Below are 15196 nucleotides of genomic sequence, written 5' to 3'. Positions count from 1 at the left end.
ACCATCACTCCAATAGTAAGCACCTTTCAAAGAGTTGTCAAACCTAATGTCATATCAGCTGACACTTTTTTGAACATTCTCTACTGGAGATGCTTTAACAAAGTTCAGGGAGTCAATATACTTTTATATACAAATTCAGAGAACTAGCGATGTATTAGAACATTATATTACATATATTTATTACATATATAGAATATATTTATCAATGTATTAACTCTTTTTATGGGTCTATTTATTAACTTTTATATATATACAAAATAGAAAACATTTATATTTTAAATAAAATTAATGGAAAGCCATCAAGCTTATTACAAAGGATGAAGGGATTGAAAAAGTTACAATCAAATAAGATGAGAGAAAACTCAACTTTACAGCCTCATCAGCTACTCGAATGGGCTCTCTCGAAATAAAATGGAAGCTACAACAAGGGATAGCATTGGCGAGATCACGACAATCCGCCAGAACTAGTCCTAAAACCGAGCCATCATCATCATCTTCAACTTATTGAAGTAACGAATTGATAACCAACTGAGAATCTTCCTCCATAATCACCACCCTGTCACTTAGGAATTTAATCCATCTAAGTGCCTCACGGCACGACATTGCTTTGGCTAAATACGTGAGCTGTAAATCGGGTTTCCACGAATAAGTCATTCGAATCCCTTATTACAACTCCAATAACAATTTGTTTGCTTCCCACACTAACTGTAGCGTCGGAATTTACCTTAATACCCACTTCTGATCGGGACCAACAGCTGCTGCGACTTATTGGTGGAAGTCGAATAGCCTCGTCAACACGTCCCTTTGCCTGCCTCCATTCTTCCAAGAATTGATCTGCTCTGCCAGCGTTATCTGCCGCTGAAAACAAACGTCTTTCTAGACGAGTTTATTTTGACCGAACCAAGAAAATCAATGCAGCACTGCTCAATGACTAGCGATCTCGGGCGTATATATTGTTAAGAACCACCTGCTGCCATCTTCGCGTGAAACTTCGCTCCTCATGGTTCTCGTCGCTTATCACCAACATCGATCGTTTTTCATGGTAAGCGCAAAGGAAATGTGTTTCATGGTTACTTGAACCGCGAAACAAATTACAAAACTACGATGTCACGGTCCTTTGCGGTTTAGTTGAAATGCGAAGTCTATGTTAGGCTTGGCTTCGTGGTTAGGTGATCTGCGAAGCCTTAAAGAGCTTCGCAGTTTGCGATTTTGCGAAGCAAAATCATAAACCATGATGATATCGAGTAACATGTACACTCCAAATATCATTTGATATAAATGCAAACTAACTTCAAATACATAAAACAAATCAGCCCAAAGAGATTTATATATGTAAAATGAATATAATACTTACCTAAAGAATTTGGATCTTGGATTGATATATGAAATTAAGGATTGCCAATGAATAGAAGAAGAAAGAAAGGAAAAGAGAGAAAAATAATAAAGAGGAAGAAAAGCTCAAGGGTAGTTTGACAGGACCAATTCTGAGATTTTAGAGGCTAAGGGGCAAGTTATCAAATGAGAACCTAATAAATAAGTACATGTAAAGAATAAAGTAGAAAAATCAATTGCATAAAAGAATATTACTTAAAAATGACATTTTTTTTTTGTTACATTTAACAAACGATTTTATAAAAATATTTTATATGAAATTTTTTTTTATATTGCTTTAAGTACTCTTATACAAGTTGTCAAAAAAAAAAGTACCCTTATACAAAATGATGTTTATGAGCATTTCTAGATGCAAAATTCTCAAATTTAATAAATTATGAAATGGTTGTAATAGATTTTATGCTCTTCAGGACACAAAGCATGATAACAGAAAAATGAAAAACCAAATCTAAAAATCATCTCACTTAACGGACTTTAGGGGCTAAGTTCTTGAAATTTGAAGATTTTGATGCGTTTCTTCCAAAAGACTGTTTTATATCCTAGTTAAAAAAAACTACCATTATAGTGCATAAAGCACCATAATGACAACAAAATTAAAGAGAACTGTTGATATTTAATGTTGCAGGACTAGAATTCCTGCAACATTTGGGCAGTCGCTTTGTGAAGCCACTGCCCAACTCTCCTCCCAAGAGAGGAGAGGTTTATTAAAAAAATTTAAATAAAAAAATATAAAAAATTATGTGTAATTTTTTTAATTAAATATAAATACTAATATTAAATAAAAATTTTAGTAATAATAATATTTATTGGGATAAGGGTTAAATTTGATCCTAATGATTTCGGTGAATTATAGATTTGGTTTAATGTATAAAATGGTCTAAATTTAACCTAACGTCTACAAGTAAGTGTCTGTTTGATTCAGCTATTAACTGTTGCGGTTGTTGTTAGCTGTTTGTAGTTGCAGTAAACTATTTGTTAATAGCTGTTTAATTATTAGTGTTTGGTAAAAAAATTATATTAAATTGTTACTGTTCATATTTAAATATCTTAGCCGTAATTTATATTTTGAAAGTTTGATGTGACAACGGTCAAACTAGTTTTTTCAAAATTTCGGTAACACAATGTTAAAATTGATCTCAACGGGTGTTTGTTCAGCTTTTCGGATGAACGTTTAACTTTTCACTCTGAATTGCATGAAATATAATATTTGGTTAGGTTTATATAACCGCAGCGTTTAGTATTCTCTCTAGAAACTGCAGCATTTTGAAGCTTTTCACGAAAATATCTTATTTGGAGCTTTTTATGAACAACTGTTTGTAGTTATTTGTGATTAATAAAATTATCCTTCTTATCTTGACAAAATAAGAAATAAAATATCTGTGTTTTATAATAATGTCTGAAATTGACCCAACCTCCAAATGTTACTCTTAGCTGTCAACATTATGGGTAAAATTGTATCATTTTTAGATGTTAAGAGTAAAATTGCTCTTAGTTGTAAATGTTAGGGGAATTTTTTCACCTTAACCCCTTTTAGAATTTTTTGTTGATTAATTAAAAGATGTATATATTAGACATTTTAAATCCGAATAACAACAGTTTAATATAATTTTACCAAACACTAGTAATTAAACTGCTAATAACAAACAACAAACAATTTACTGCAACTACAAATAGTTAACATCAACTGCAACAACTAAAAGCTAAAAACTGAACCAAACAGACCCTAACTTGTAAACGTTAGGTTAAATTTAAATTATTTTATACGTAAACCAAATATATAATTCACTTAAATCATTAGATCAAAATTAACTCTTATCCCAATAAATATTATGATTACTAAATTTTATATTTAATATTAGTATTTATATTTAATTAAAAAATTATATATAATTTTTTATATTTATTTTATTTAATTTTTTTTTTTACTAATTCTCTCCTCTCTTAAAGAGAGTTGGACAATGGCTTCATAAAGCCTCTGTCCAAATATTAATAGATTTCTGCAACATTAAATAAAAGGACTATCCTATGGTAAAGACCCTTTAATTTTGTTGCCATTACGTATGCACCGTAATGGTAGTTTTCCTTAACTAGGACAGTCACTGGGAAGGAAATATTTTTTAATTAATACTCTTTGAATAACAGTAAAAAGCATAATTAAGTCTCTGAATTTGACAGGATTAAACTTTTGATCATTTATTTTTCCATATTGAGCCTTTGATCATTGATTCTGTTATGGATTATACCCTTATTTAGCTTTTTCGTCGAGTTTGGACAGCATATATCGTTAGGGCGATTGAGTTTGTTGACATGGACAAATAAAAATAAGAATTTCTTGACTTAAAAATTAAAAACTAAAACGAAATTATAGAAATTAATTTCCAGTATATTCTTCCAAGCTTGATTTTCCCCCTCCCATTTTGTGATTTTCAACATTAGAATCGCCCAATCTGTTTTCTCATCTTCTAAACTTGACGAAAAAGTTAAATAAGGGTCAAATCCATAACAAAATCAATGATCAAAGATTCAATATGAAAAAATAATTGATCAGAGGCTTGATTCTTAAAACATGTAAAGTTATGGGGTTTAATTATGGTTTGTGCCTTAAATAATTGTTTTTAAAAAGAACCCCAATTTGAGGTTTAGTCCGGAAGTTTCCGTCTTTCTAATCAAGGGTTTCGTCTTTCCCCCAATTGAGCAGCCACAGTCACTGAATAATCATGGATGAGAGGGGCGGAGCTGAGAGAAGAAGAAACAAACGTCTCAAATTGAAGGAGAAAGAAGACCGAATCAGTGATTTGCCAGATTCGCTCCTTCATCATATCCTCTCCTTCTTGCCCTCAACAAACGAAGCTGTTCAGACTGGCATTTTATCCAAACTGTGGCAGAATCAATGGACTCGTGTTCCGTTTCTCATTTTCGTTTCGGATTTGAGTATGTCCTCTGATAACTCTGATTTTATTAGATTCATTGACAATACCTTGCTTCACCATGACTGTTTGAAGATCAAGAAATTACACTTTGCTTATGAGTTTGATATGGATACTAATTTTTCTTGGAAAATCCAATTTGCAATAAGAAAACATGTGGAGGAGCTAATTTTGGACTGTTGTTCTGATTTTAATAATGGTTACCTGTTGCCTGAATTCTTTTTCGACAACGCTTGGTTGGTTAAATTGGACATTAGTAATTGCTTTCGTTATACTATGGATGATTGTAGAGTCAGTTTCGAATCTCTCAAGGCGTTTAGAATGGAAGGTTCCGCAGATAGAGATTTGGTTGCAAATGTTTTATCCGGATATGGTCAAAAGATCGAGGAAAAGATTTTGCATTTATGGTTTCTCAGAAAGTGTCGAGCTTTCCAAGACGTTCTCAGCACGCAATTGTTGAGTTGTTATGTTCTTAGAAGCTAGAGATATCAAATATGTAGAATGTTTAAAAGTTACAGTAGTTTTTTGTGTATGCTTTTAAGCTTGGCACTTGTATTTTGGTAGTAGTCTATGGTTATTAGTTGATAGATACATGACCTTCCTTTGGAGGAAGGCATTAATCAAAATGAAGAATTTAATTTAGGCTGTTATTTGTTGTTCATATTATCTCAGTTGAACATTATGGAATGGAAGGATTAAACTTTCATAATGATTTCCAATAAAACTCACTGATATTAAACCGTAGACGTTTTTGCTGAATGGAGGTATGCCTGAGGTTGTGTACTTGTTGAATTTAAACCAATAGTTTGGAACTGTCAACGAACAGTTAATTCTCGTTTTATGCCTATTTTGCATACCTTTGTCTCTATGTATAAGTCGTCTGTGATTGTACTTCTAGACCGCGTGCTAATGGAAATACGGCTAGTAAAATCATAAAAAAAAAACTCGCGTTTGAGCTCTCCCGTAGGGTGGAGAGGTATTTGGGTGGTGTAATGCTCCAATTAGTGTTAAAAATATTTAGAATAATTGGTGATTTATTCATATGTCAATGGAACCTTGTTTCATGTCCATTGGTTTTATTACTATTTACTGTTGTGTATAATAGTCTGAATCTGAACATTTATGGTCTTCTCTCTTGGATATCTCTCATTCTGTTGCTCTTCCATGGATCCATGTGGGAGATTTCGGTTCTATTTTATTTCACTTGGACTATCAAGGGGCTGTTGGTAGTCAGAGATGGGATGTTCTCGTTTCAAGTAGTTTGATTTAGGTAACGTGAATGAAACGGTGTACAACAGTCCTAAATTCACTCTATGGGTTTTAACTCTGGATCGTTCGGATTGTGCTTTGTGAATTAATGAATGGATGGAGTCTTTTCCAGATATGGTCATCAATCATCTTTCTCGTATTGGGTTTGATCGTCGGCCCTTCTATTTTGAGGTTCAAACTCAGGTTAGTAGAACTTCTCTCCTTTCTTTTTCATAAGATTACAAATCAGTATAAATATTTCATTTTAAGTAAGTTCAGGGAATCAATATATTATTTTAAAATAATAATTTCTTTTGGTCCCGACTTAGCCCAGATCACTAATTTTATACTCGATAAATTAATAACCTCTATAAATTAATAAAATTTCATGGCCCCAACATTATTAATTTATAGAGGTTTTACTGTATCTCCAAAATTCATATGGCCAATTGGTCTTTTGAAGGAAATAAAAGACCATCCATATATTAAGCCTTTCAAAAGGAAGATATTTTCAGTAGAAGAATTGAATGAAATCATCAAATAGAAGAGTCAATCAACGGTGGAGACAACTTGGAGCTTGGAGGGCTGGAGTCCCTCAGTCTTTGACACCATCCCTGAGGAACAGTGTTTTAGTCCCGAGTAGCTTTCAAGAAAATTAAATTAGTACTTATAATATAGGATGTGAATATGTAACACAACATTAAGATGAGACAGATGGTCTAAGTAGTAGTTAAGGTTCTTCCACTTTCAAAGGGGTTTCAGGTTTAAAGTTGTCAATCCTCATTTTATTTTGGCATTTTGAATTTTCTCTTAAACCCCCATGTCAATTCTCTTTTTATTTTCCGTTATGATTTATTGCTTGAATCCTCAAAATGTGTGCATCCAATTATAATTTTATCACATTGTAATTTTTTTTCTTAAATCAAAATTTGTTTTTATACAATTATAATTTTTTTCTTTAAATTCTCTTTAAATTAAAATGTGAATATTAAATTTTAATTTTTTATTCCATAATTTTTTTTACCTAATTATGTTTTTTTTCTTAAATTAAATTGTCAATGTTATTATCTAATTTAGTTATCTTTTATTTCATCATCATTTTAATTAATTTTTAATTTTTTTCCAATAATCAAAATGTCAATGTAAATATTCAAATAATAAATAATAGGGTAAATTTCAAAAAAAAAACCTATGTGGTTTGATGTTCTTCCAAAAAAATCCTTGTGGTTTGTTATTACAAAAAAAAAAGGACTGTGGTTTGCGCCGTTAATCAAAAAACGGAAAATGGCTTAACGGTTTTAAAATGCTAACGTGGCACAGGGGTAAGGTTGAAAAATCGATTTTTTATTTTATTTTTTAATTTCTTTCCCCCTCTCTCTCCTCCTTCTTCTTCTTCTTCCTTCTTCTTCTTCCTTCTTCTTCCTTCTTCTTCTTCTCTCCTCCTTCTTATTCTTCCTTCTTTTTTTTTTTAAGTTTCCGAAAATCTGGAAATTTCATGATTTCCGGAAATTTTCCAGAAATCTGGAAAATTTCTAGATTTCTGGATTTTCCCTAGAAATCCGGAAATTTTCCAGATTTCTGGAAATTTTCCGGATTTCGGGGGATATGAGCAGCACGAGTCCACGAATGAGGCTATTCTTTCCATCGTTAAATAGTAACCAAGACCTATAGTAAGTACTTATTCCCGATAGAGCCTTATATGTAGACAGTCAAGCTCGTCTTCTTATCTGGATTCATTGAGTCCTGCCATTCAATTCTAGGCTCAAAGAAGAGGTTTATCCTGGCTGGGCTCATATCAGCTCATTCAGTCGGAACTCACTCTCCTTCCTTTTAATACAGCAACGCCTATGTATAGATCATCAAAACATCAAACAAAGAACTTCTTTTAATTAAGAAAGAAATGTGTGATACTGATATTGAGAAATGAGGAAGCATGAAGGTTAACCAAGTGCCCTAGGTATGTAATCGCTTAATAACATTAACGAGCGGCACTTCATTTTCTTAATCTTATTCACATCTAGAAGCACTTTACGCTCCGGGACCGATTAGAGGATGTGTCCAACGATCAGCAATTTAACCTAGTACCCCGAAGGCATTAGGATAGGAATGACAAGGAAAAGAACTAGACTGCTTCACTCCTGGCTAATGGTCGACTGAAGCCTCCGGAAATTTTCTAGAAATCTGGAAATTTTCCAGATTTCTGGAAAATTTCAGAGTGTCCGAAATTAAAAAAAAAAGAATAGAGGAAAAAAAAAGAAAAAGGAAGAAGAAAGAAGGAAGAAGAAGAAGAAGGAGAAGGAGAAGGAGAAGGAAGAAGAAAGAAGGAGGAGAGAGAGGGGAAAAAAATAAAAAAATAAAAAAAAATTTGAATTTTCAACCTTACCCTTGTGCCACGTCATCATTTTAACACCGTTAATCCATTTTCCGTTTTTTGGTTAACGGCGCAAACCACAGTCCTTTTTTTTGTAATAACAAACCACAAGGGTTTTTTTGGAAGAACATCAAACTACAGAGGTTTTTTTTTGAAATTTACCCTAAAGAATAATATACTTGTTTAGGGGTTTTTATTTAGGAAACTAGCGTTAAACTTACATAAAATTAAATGTCTAAGCATTTTACGTTAGACACTTTTAATTTTTTAGTCAACACACTAAAATGAAACAGTTTTATCATGTTGAAGGTTAAAAAAATTTTGCGCACTCCTAACGGGTTGGACTCTACAAAATTACCCCCATTCGTAGGGCTAAAATTAGCCCCGTCGGATATGAAATCCTGACAGTGGCGTCAATGCATTCCTTAAAGGGTAATTTATATCCATCGCCACCGAACTTTACCCATTTTAAAACTATGGTCACTGATCACTGAACTTTACATTTTTTAACATCGGTGGCCACTCAACTTTAACTAACTCCTCAAAATAATAATTAACGACCTCAAAATACCATTTTTTTTGGAGCTTTATCTTTCTAAAAAGTAATTCCCTCCTAACCAAGCAATACCTAAATTACCTCAAAACGAAAATTTTCAAGAATCAAAGTTCATTAGAATATCATTAAATTTTTTGGAGGCTGCCAACGGTCTTTTTGAGGCGTTGAGTGGCCACCTGTGTTAAAAAGTATAAAATTCAGTGATCATATCGTTAAAAATTGAAGTTCAGTAGCCACAATGTTAAAATAGAAAGTTCAGTGGTCATGGGTGTAATTTACCCATTCCTTAGGCTTAGCATCTATATTTGTCTGGAAAAGTTGACTGTCCCTATACTTTACTTTAGGCTTAATAGATCATTTACCCCTGAATTTATCCAAAAAATTTGATTAATCAATTAATCATTCGGTCGTAAAAAAAAATAAATTAAATGCGAAATTTGTATTCAACTATAAAACTTGTCTTCTCTACTATTAGAACTGTATATCCCGATTTTGGTCGTTTTACTTTTTTTAAGACTCGGAGAATACACCTTTCGCATTTAACTTACTTTTTTTCGACCGAGTGATCAATTGATTACATTTTATGCAAATTCATGGAGCTAATTGAACATTTTATGCAAGTTCATGGGGCTATCCGGACACTTTAAAAGTTCAGAGGACCAATCAACCTTTTTGAACAAGTTCGGGAGCAAATAATGTATTAAGCCTTTACTTTATTACTAAAATAAAAAGAAATTTAGACAAGAAATTTATATTGTTTACTATATTATAGGCTTAGAGTACTATTTGGCCCCTGATTTATCCAAAATTTTGTCATTTGGACCCTGACCTATGATTTGATCACATTTGCCTCTGATCTATCACAAATTGGTGAACTTTCACCCAATTTGGATTCAAACTTAACCGAATCATTATCTCATTGATAAGTAACGATATTTTGACACTTGAACTTAATAGATTTTAGTTTAGGATTTGTTTTTTTAATCTAATTAATTATTTCCACATAATGTGAAAAAAAAAACTTTAAGAAATATCACATTTCAAGTTTAAATATCAAAATATCATTACTTATCAATGAGATAACGATTCTGTTAAGTATTCATACAAATTGGGTGAAATTTAACCAAATTGGATAGGTCAAGGGCCAAATGTGACCAAATAATAGGTCAGGGGCCAAATGACACAATTTTGGATAGATCAGTGGCCAAATAATACTTTAAGCCCTGTATTATACTTGTGGAAGATTCTTGATTTCTTATCATTTTATATTACTTTAAACTCGTATGCTTTCTAATGCATTTGGAAGAGCAACGATCATTCTGAACAAATTTGTGCAACAAAATTCTCATCTGCAAATTACAATGGCGAATGAGAAAAAAAAAACATATTAGACTGAAAATGCACATACAGTAAAACCTCTATAAATTAATAATGTTGGGACCATGAAATTTTATTAATTTATAGAGTTATTAATGAATCGATAAATTAATAATTATTAATTTATAGAGTGATTTTATTTTTTTAAAATAAATTTTAAATTACTAATTTAAATAATTTTTTTTATCTAAAATCAATGAACAAATAAAATTAAATGTGCATTATATAAACTTGGAAGTTCATTGTATTTATGTTAAACATATTTAATGTATAGTTAATGAATTACTATGTAAATTTATATGGAGTGTTGTTTCAAATCATACCAAAAAAATGTGAATGAATCTGGGGATGGTTCGGTACCTTCGAAACCAGTTACAAGAAATAAATCAATTATAACATCATCCACTGTTTACATTGTTTTTTTATTACAATTTGACAATTATACACCATAACTTTTGAATGCATTGAGAATAGTTAGAGATGAAATTCAACTAAATTTAAATTTAAAAAAAAAACAAAATACTATAGATTCATATTTTGCTAAATTATTCTAAGTATGTATATCTATATATATTTCACATATTCAAGGCACCAGTCTTGCTATTTCTCTGATGAAGTCTAGATTTCTGGCTGTCTCTGATTTGCCTAAAGCTTCCATTGCTCCGTCCTCGATTTGGTCTTCTCGTAAGTTTGTTTATTCATCCATTTGGGACCAGACCTTTTGGTGGATTGACCAGTCTTCAAAGCTCAATTTCTGGACTGATAGGTGGATCATTCCATCAGTGGCGGACAAATTGGGTCTTGATCATCAGGATAAGCGTTCACGCTTTAATTCTGTTGATGATTTTTTGGTTAATTCGGAGTGGCTTGACTTAGGCACTCTTCCTTTGGTTGTTCAAGACAGTATTCGATCAATTCACAGGGGTAGAGATGATCTTGATTTCTGGGTTTGGCAGCCCTTTACGAAGGGTATTTTCTCTGCCAAAGAGTACTATTCGATTATCAATCCTTGTTCCTCTTCAGTGGACTGGTATAAATTTGTTTGGAATGCTCACACCCCCCATTCTCGTTCCTTCACTCTCTGGAGAGTTTTGCACGGTCGGATTTCGACTCACGACCTCCTACAACATCTTGGATTCTCATTTGCCTCTCGTTGTGTTCTATGTGGTAGGGATGCTGAGTCCACTAACCACCTATTTATTAGCTGTTCTTTTGCAGATTCTCTTTGGAGGGCTCTTGAGTTTCACTTTGACTGCTCTTTGCCTCGTTATTCACAATTCATCCACTTCTTCAGCTCTCTTCGTAGCATTCATTTTGGCTCACAGGTGTTGATGATCTGGCGTGTTGCCGCTGTCACTTGCATCTGGTTAATCTGGCATTGCAGGAATGAAGCAATCTTTAAGGAAGTTTCTCCTTCTATTCAGCACTCGAAGATCACCCTCTTTCGAATGATTCGAGAGTCATTTGCCACTTCTAAAGGTTTTTGCTCTTCACGGAGAGATGATGTTATCTTATCCTGTCTTCTCCTAGGCCGCCTCCGGCTCCCAACATTATTCCGGTCCATTGGCTTAAACCTCCTCCGGGCTGGGTTAAAGTCAATGTGGACGGCTCTGCTTTTGCACTCCAAGCGAGGCAGGAACGAGAGGTATTTTTCGCAACTATCGTGGATTTCCCAAAGGATGTTTTGCTTTTTCTACCCCTTCTTCTTTTGCTTATATGGCTGAATTGAGAGCCGCTATTTTTGTAATTGAACTTGTTTGGGAGAAAAATTGGCATCAGCTTTGGATTGAGTCAGACTCAATGTACGTTGTTAATCTGCTTAGACATCGTTCCATGGATGTTCCTTGGAGTATTCGTCAAGAATGATTGCATTGTCTCAACATTTGCTCTAGGATGAACATTCTTTTTTCACACATATTTAGGGAAGGAAATAGAGTTGCTGATGCACTGGCAAAGTTTGGAGTCTCTTCCTCAGTGATCAATTGGTGGCCTTCAGGTTTATCAATGATGATATTTGTAGTATTTCTCACTTGCGTTTTTCTTGACTTTCCTAAACTTTTCTCCTCCCTCTTCTTTTTGTTTGTTCTCCTTCCTTATCTTGTTCAAACACTCATTTTTCGTTTATTAATATTTTGCTGGTTTGTCAGTTCTTGGGCCACGGGTGCTCAACCCCCCCCCCCCCCCCCAAGTTCTGTCTCGTCCCAATTTCTATAAAAAAAAATATATATTTCACATATGTATTTAAGAAATTATTAATTTATAGAGGTAATAATACAATGTATTTATAAATGGTTGTTCCAGAAAATTATCTTATTAATTTATTAAAGTTGGTCAGTTTTTAAACCGGCCCAAGTCGGGACCAAAAGAAATTATTATTTTAAAGAGTATTAATTTATAGAGGTTTTACTTTTGAAATATTTTTAAATGAAACACAAAATGAAAAATAATTTTCGCGGAAGCTAGTCTAGCCTCTAATCATAAAAAAACATCAATAATGTAATCCAAAATACTTCATGTGGTTACTGTAATAGTATGAGATGCAAAAACAACAATTAATAAAATTACAAATTAACATACAATAATATTACAGATAAACATGCTTATAAAAACAACTTCATTTTTAGTTACATGTAGCTATCTATAACACAATCAATCTAGTCCTCCTAATACATTTACATTAGCAATCTATTTGTTCCAAATCTAAAACCTTACATCAAGTACCAAAAAAACTATGGCAACTCAACAACGGCATATTGAGAACGTCTTGGCATGCTTAACAAGTTTTGAGAAACATCCAACGAAAAAGCTGTTTTATCATCTTTCAATACAACAACTATCTTTTCCAACACTTCTGCATTACTTAGTAGAAATTGAACAAAGTTAAGCACAAGTTTGCATTCGCCATCTCTCTCCGGAAAGCCAATGATTTCAATAGCCTTTAGATGCGATGTTAAACAATTGAAAACAGTTACCTTTGAATTCCAATAGTTTTCTCCAAAATCATTCAACTCCGGAAGACCATACGCGTCCTGGAAATAAGAAAAAATTTAGGACAAGAAACTTGACAAAGTAATCACATAACTAAAAATTGAGAAAACTCATGAAATGTTGTAAATCAATATACACACATTCGCAATAACACTTGAACTAAATTTCATTATTATTATTCAAAAGGTTCTAAAAATTACCTTATCAATGAGTGGCATCTCAATGACTAATTTTTCAAGCACATGTGAACCACGAAGTACTAGTGCAATTCCAGAGTTGTTCAAATAAAGAGAATTTAGAGTTAAACGTTTGACGTTTAACACCGGAAAAAACAGACTTCCGGGCTCTATAGTCGACAAAATCTACAAACATAATGTGAAAATAGAAATTAAGAAAAAAAAATACTATAAAATTTAATTATCTTAAAAACATGGATTCTATGTGGGTTTTTATTCTTTAGAAGTTACCTTGATAATCCAACTCCCGATTCTTAGGTCGTTCACATGCTTAAACTGATGCAGAATGTCTCTAATCAAACATTTACGAATCTCAATAGTTGAACTATCATCATACAACGGCATCTCAAAATGGTAAAAATCAATAGCAGCACATAGTGTAGACGGCAAATTCAAAAGCTTAGCAGTTTCAAAATTCAATAGACCGAAAAGCTCAAGTTTCTCAAGCTTTGGACATGAAATTTCAATATAAACGAATCTGAGTGTAAGTTTTCCTATAACCAATCTTTTCAAGGATTTGGAAGCAATAGCTAGCTTTTCAAGCTCCTCACAGTCGATTAATTCAAATGACTCGAGTACTGAACTAACTGATAGAACATTTTCAATCCCTTGAGCAAACACCTTTGTATCAGATATAGTTGTAGCTTTGATAGATAATTCTTCGAGGTTTGGACATGAAATTTCAATAACGTTCCTAATGCTAACATCTAGCAAAACTAATCTTTTCATAGATTTGGAAGCAATAACAAACTTATCAAACTGAGAACAGGAGCTTACTTCTAAAGATTTGAGCAATGGACTGCCAGATAAAACATGTTCCATCACTTGATCAGTCAATTTACATTCATCCATATACAATTCCGTGAGACATCCCCAATTTACCTTTCCACTAGGCATAAAAGTACAATTATATGTTGTTAATTTAACCAATGAAGCAGTGTTGAAAAGGAATTCCGGTAAGATATAAAGACCTAGAGAAAGTGAAATCAAATCTAACTCCTCCACATCTTTTGTTGTTGCAAAATAGATCTTTTCAGTATATTCAAGATCGTCCTTACTTTTATTGTAATATTGGAGGTAAAATTTCTTGATCTTTGAGCAGTTGTGGCGAATTAAGGTACAATCAATGAATCTAGACATAACGGAGGACTCAACAGAGTACATACCAGCGAAATCGAAGATGAGAACCGGAACTCGAGTCCATTGATTCCGCCACCGTTTTGATAGAATTCCAGTCTGGATAGACTCTTTTGTTGAAGGCAGAAAGGAGAGGATGTGGTGAATGATGTGATCTGGCAAATCACTGATTCTATCTTCTTTCTCCTCCATTGCCTCAGTTCGATGTGGAAATTACTGCTGCTTATAAGAACTTTGCAAGGAGATGAAATTGGTAGCAAGAAGAAAATAGAAAGAGAGCGGCGGAGACAGATCGGACGAGAGAGTACCAAACGGAATGAAAGATGGGAAAACCTAAGGGAGCAGAAAGTTGAAGATGCTGGATGAAAACGGCGTCGTCTTTCCGAGGTGTTGTAGACGCTGGATTGAAACGGCATCGTTTTGCTGTGGGAAGTGTGGACTGTAAAATATAAGGGTATAATTCTCAATCACAAGTTTGGCAATTGGTGGAATTACCAATTTAGCATTGATGTCATTGCTTTCTGCTTCTGGAATCAAGGGTAGAATAAGTTCCTTTCATTAAAAAAAAAACATACTCAAATTTAACTTTATTGTTTTTGAAAAAGTAACATAGAACAAAATGTTTAAATTATAGTATTAATGATTTTCAAAAAATAAAAAATTATAGTATTAATGTTTATAACTAAGATTAATTATCATATTTAACGAAAAATATAAACGGTTGATTTGACCGTTATTTTTTTTTTATTGCATTAGACATTCCAAACAATTTTATCAAAAGATATTTTATATATATATTTTGTCATGTTATTTGTAACTGTGTTAATAATATAGTGTATACATGTTAGTGCGGGAGAAAGGTTTTAAACATTTTTTGAGCCATTTGCTAAATGAAAAAATTGGACTTATTCATTAAAAAAATAATACTTTCATATAATAATAATGTTTAAAATACCAAAATACT

The 15196-nt window shown here is 32.8% G+C and overlaps 1 protein-coding gene and 1 long non-coding RNA gene across 2 annotated transcripts; one reads left to right on the top strand and one right to left on the bottom strand.

Annotated features, from left to right (window-relative positions):
• The first annotated feature begins 4040 nt into the window (after positions 1–4040).
• On the top strand, positions 4041–5031 carry LOC136226730 (uncharacterized). The gene is made up of 2 exons (XR_010687825.1): positions 4041–4323; positions 4610–5031. It is a non-coding gene; the product is annotated as an uncharacterized lncRNA (long non-coding RNA).
• A 7375-nt stretch (positions 5032–12406) lies between these two features.
• On the bottom strand, positions 12407–14668 carry LOC136227877 (F-box/LRR-repeat protein At5g02910-like). The gene is made up of 3 exons (XM_066016645.1): positions 13327–14668; positions 13060–13221; positions 12407–12900 (listed from the first exon to the last, which is right to left on the bottom strand). The coding sequence occupies exons 1-3, from the start codon at positions 14422–14424 to the stop codon at positions 12601–12603; spliced, it is 1560 nt and encodes a 519-aa protein (XP_065872717.1). The 5' UTR covers positions 14425–14668; the 3' UTR covers positions 12407–12600.
• Between the last annotated feature and the right edge of the window lie 528 nt (positions 14669–15196).

Source organism: Euphorbia lathyris, chromosome 4 (assembly GCF_963576675.1).
Source record: "Euphorbia lathyris chromosome 4, ddEupLath1.1, whole genome shotgun sequence".
Lineage (NCBI taxonomy): Eukaryota > Viridiplantae > Streptophyta > Magnoliopsida > Malpighiales > Euphorbiaceae > Euphorbia > Euphorbia lathyris.
Note: the sequence above shows the minus strand (reverse complement) of the source record. Positions and strands in the feature narration are given on the sequence as shown.

Coding starts and splice junctions, on each gene's coding strand:
- LOC136227877 (XM_066016645.1), bottom strand. CDS start 14,424: ATGGAGGAGAAAGAAGATAGAATCAGTGATTTGCCAGATCACATCATT. Junction 13,222..13,326: donor TCGGGAGTTGGATTATCAAG/GTAACTTCTAAA, acceptor TTATGTTTGTAG/ATTTTGTCGACTATAGAGCC. Junction 12,901..13,059: donor AGATGCCACTCATTGATAAG/GTAATTTTTAGA, acceptor TCTTATTTCCAG/GACGCGTATGGTCTTCCGGA.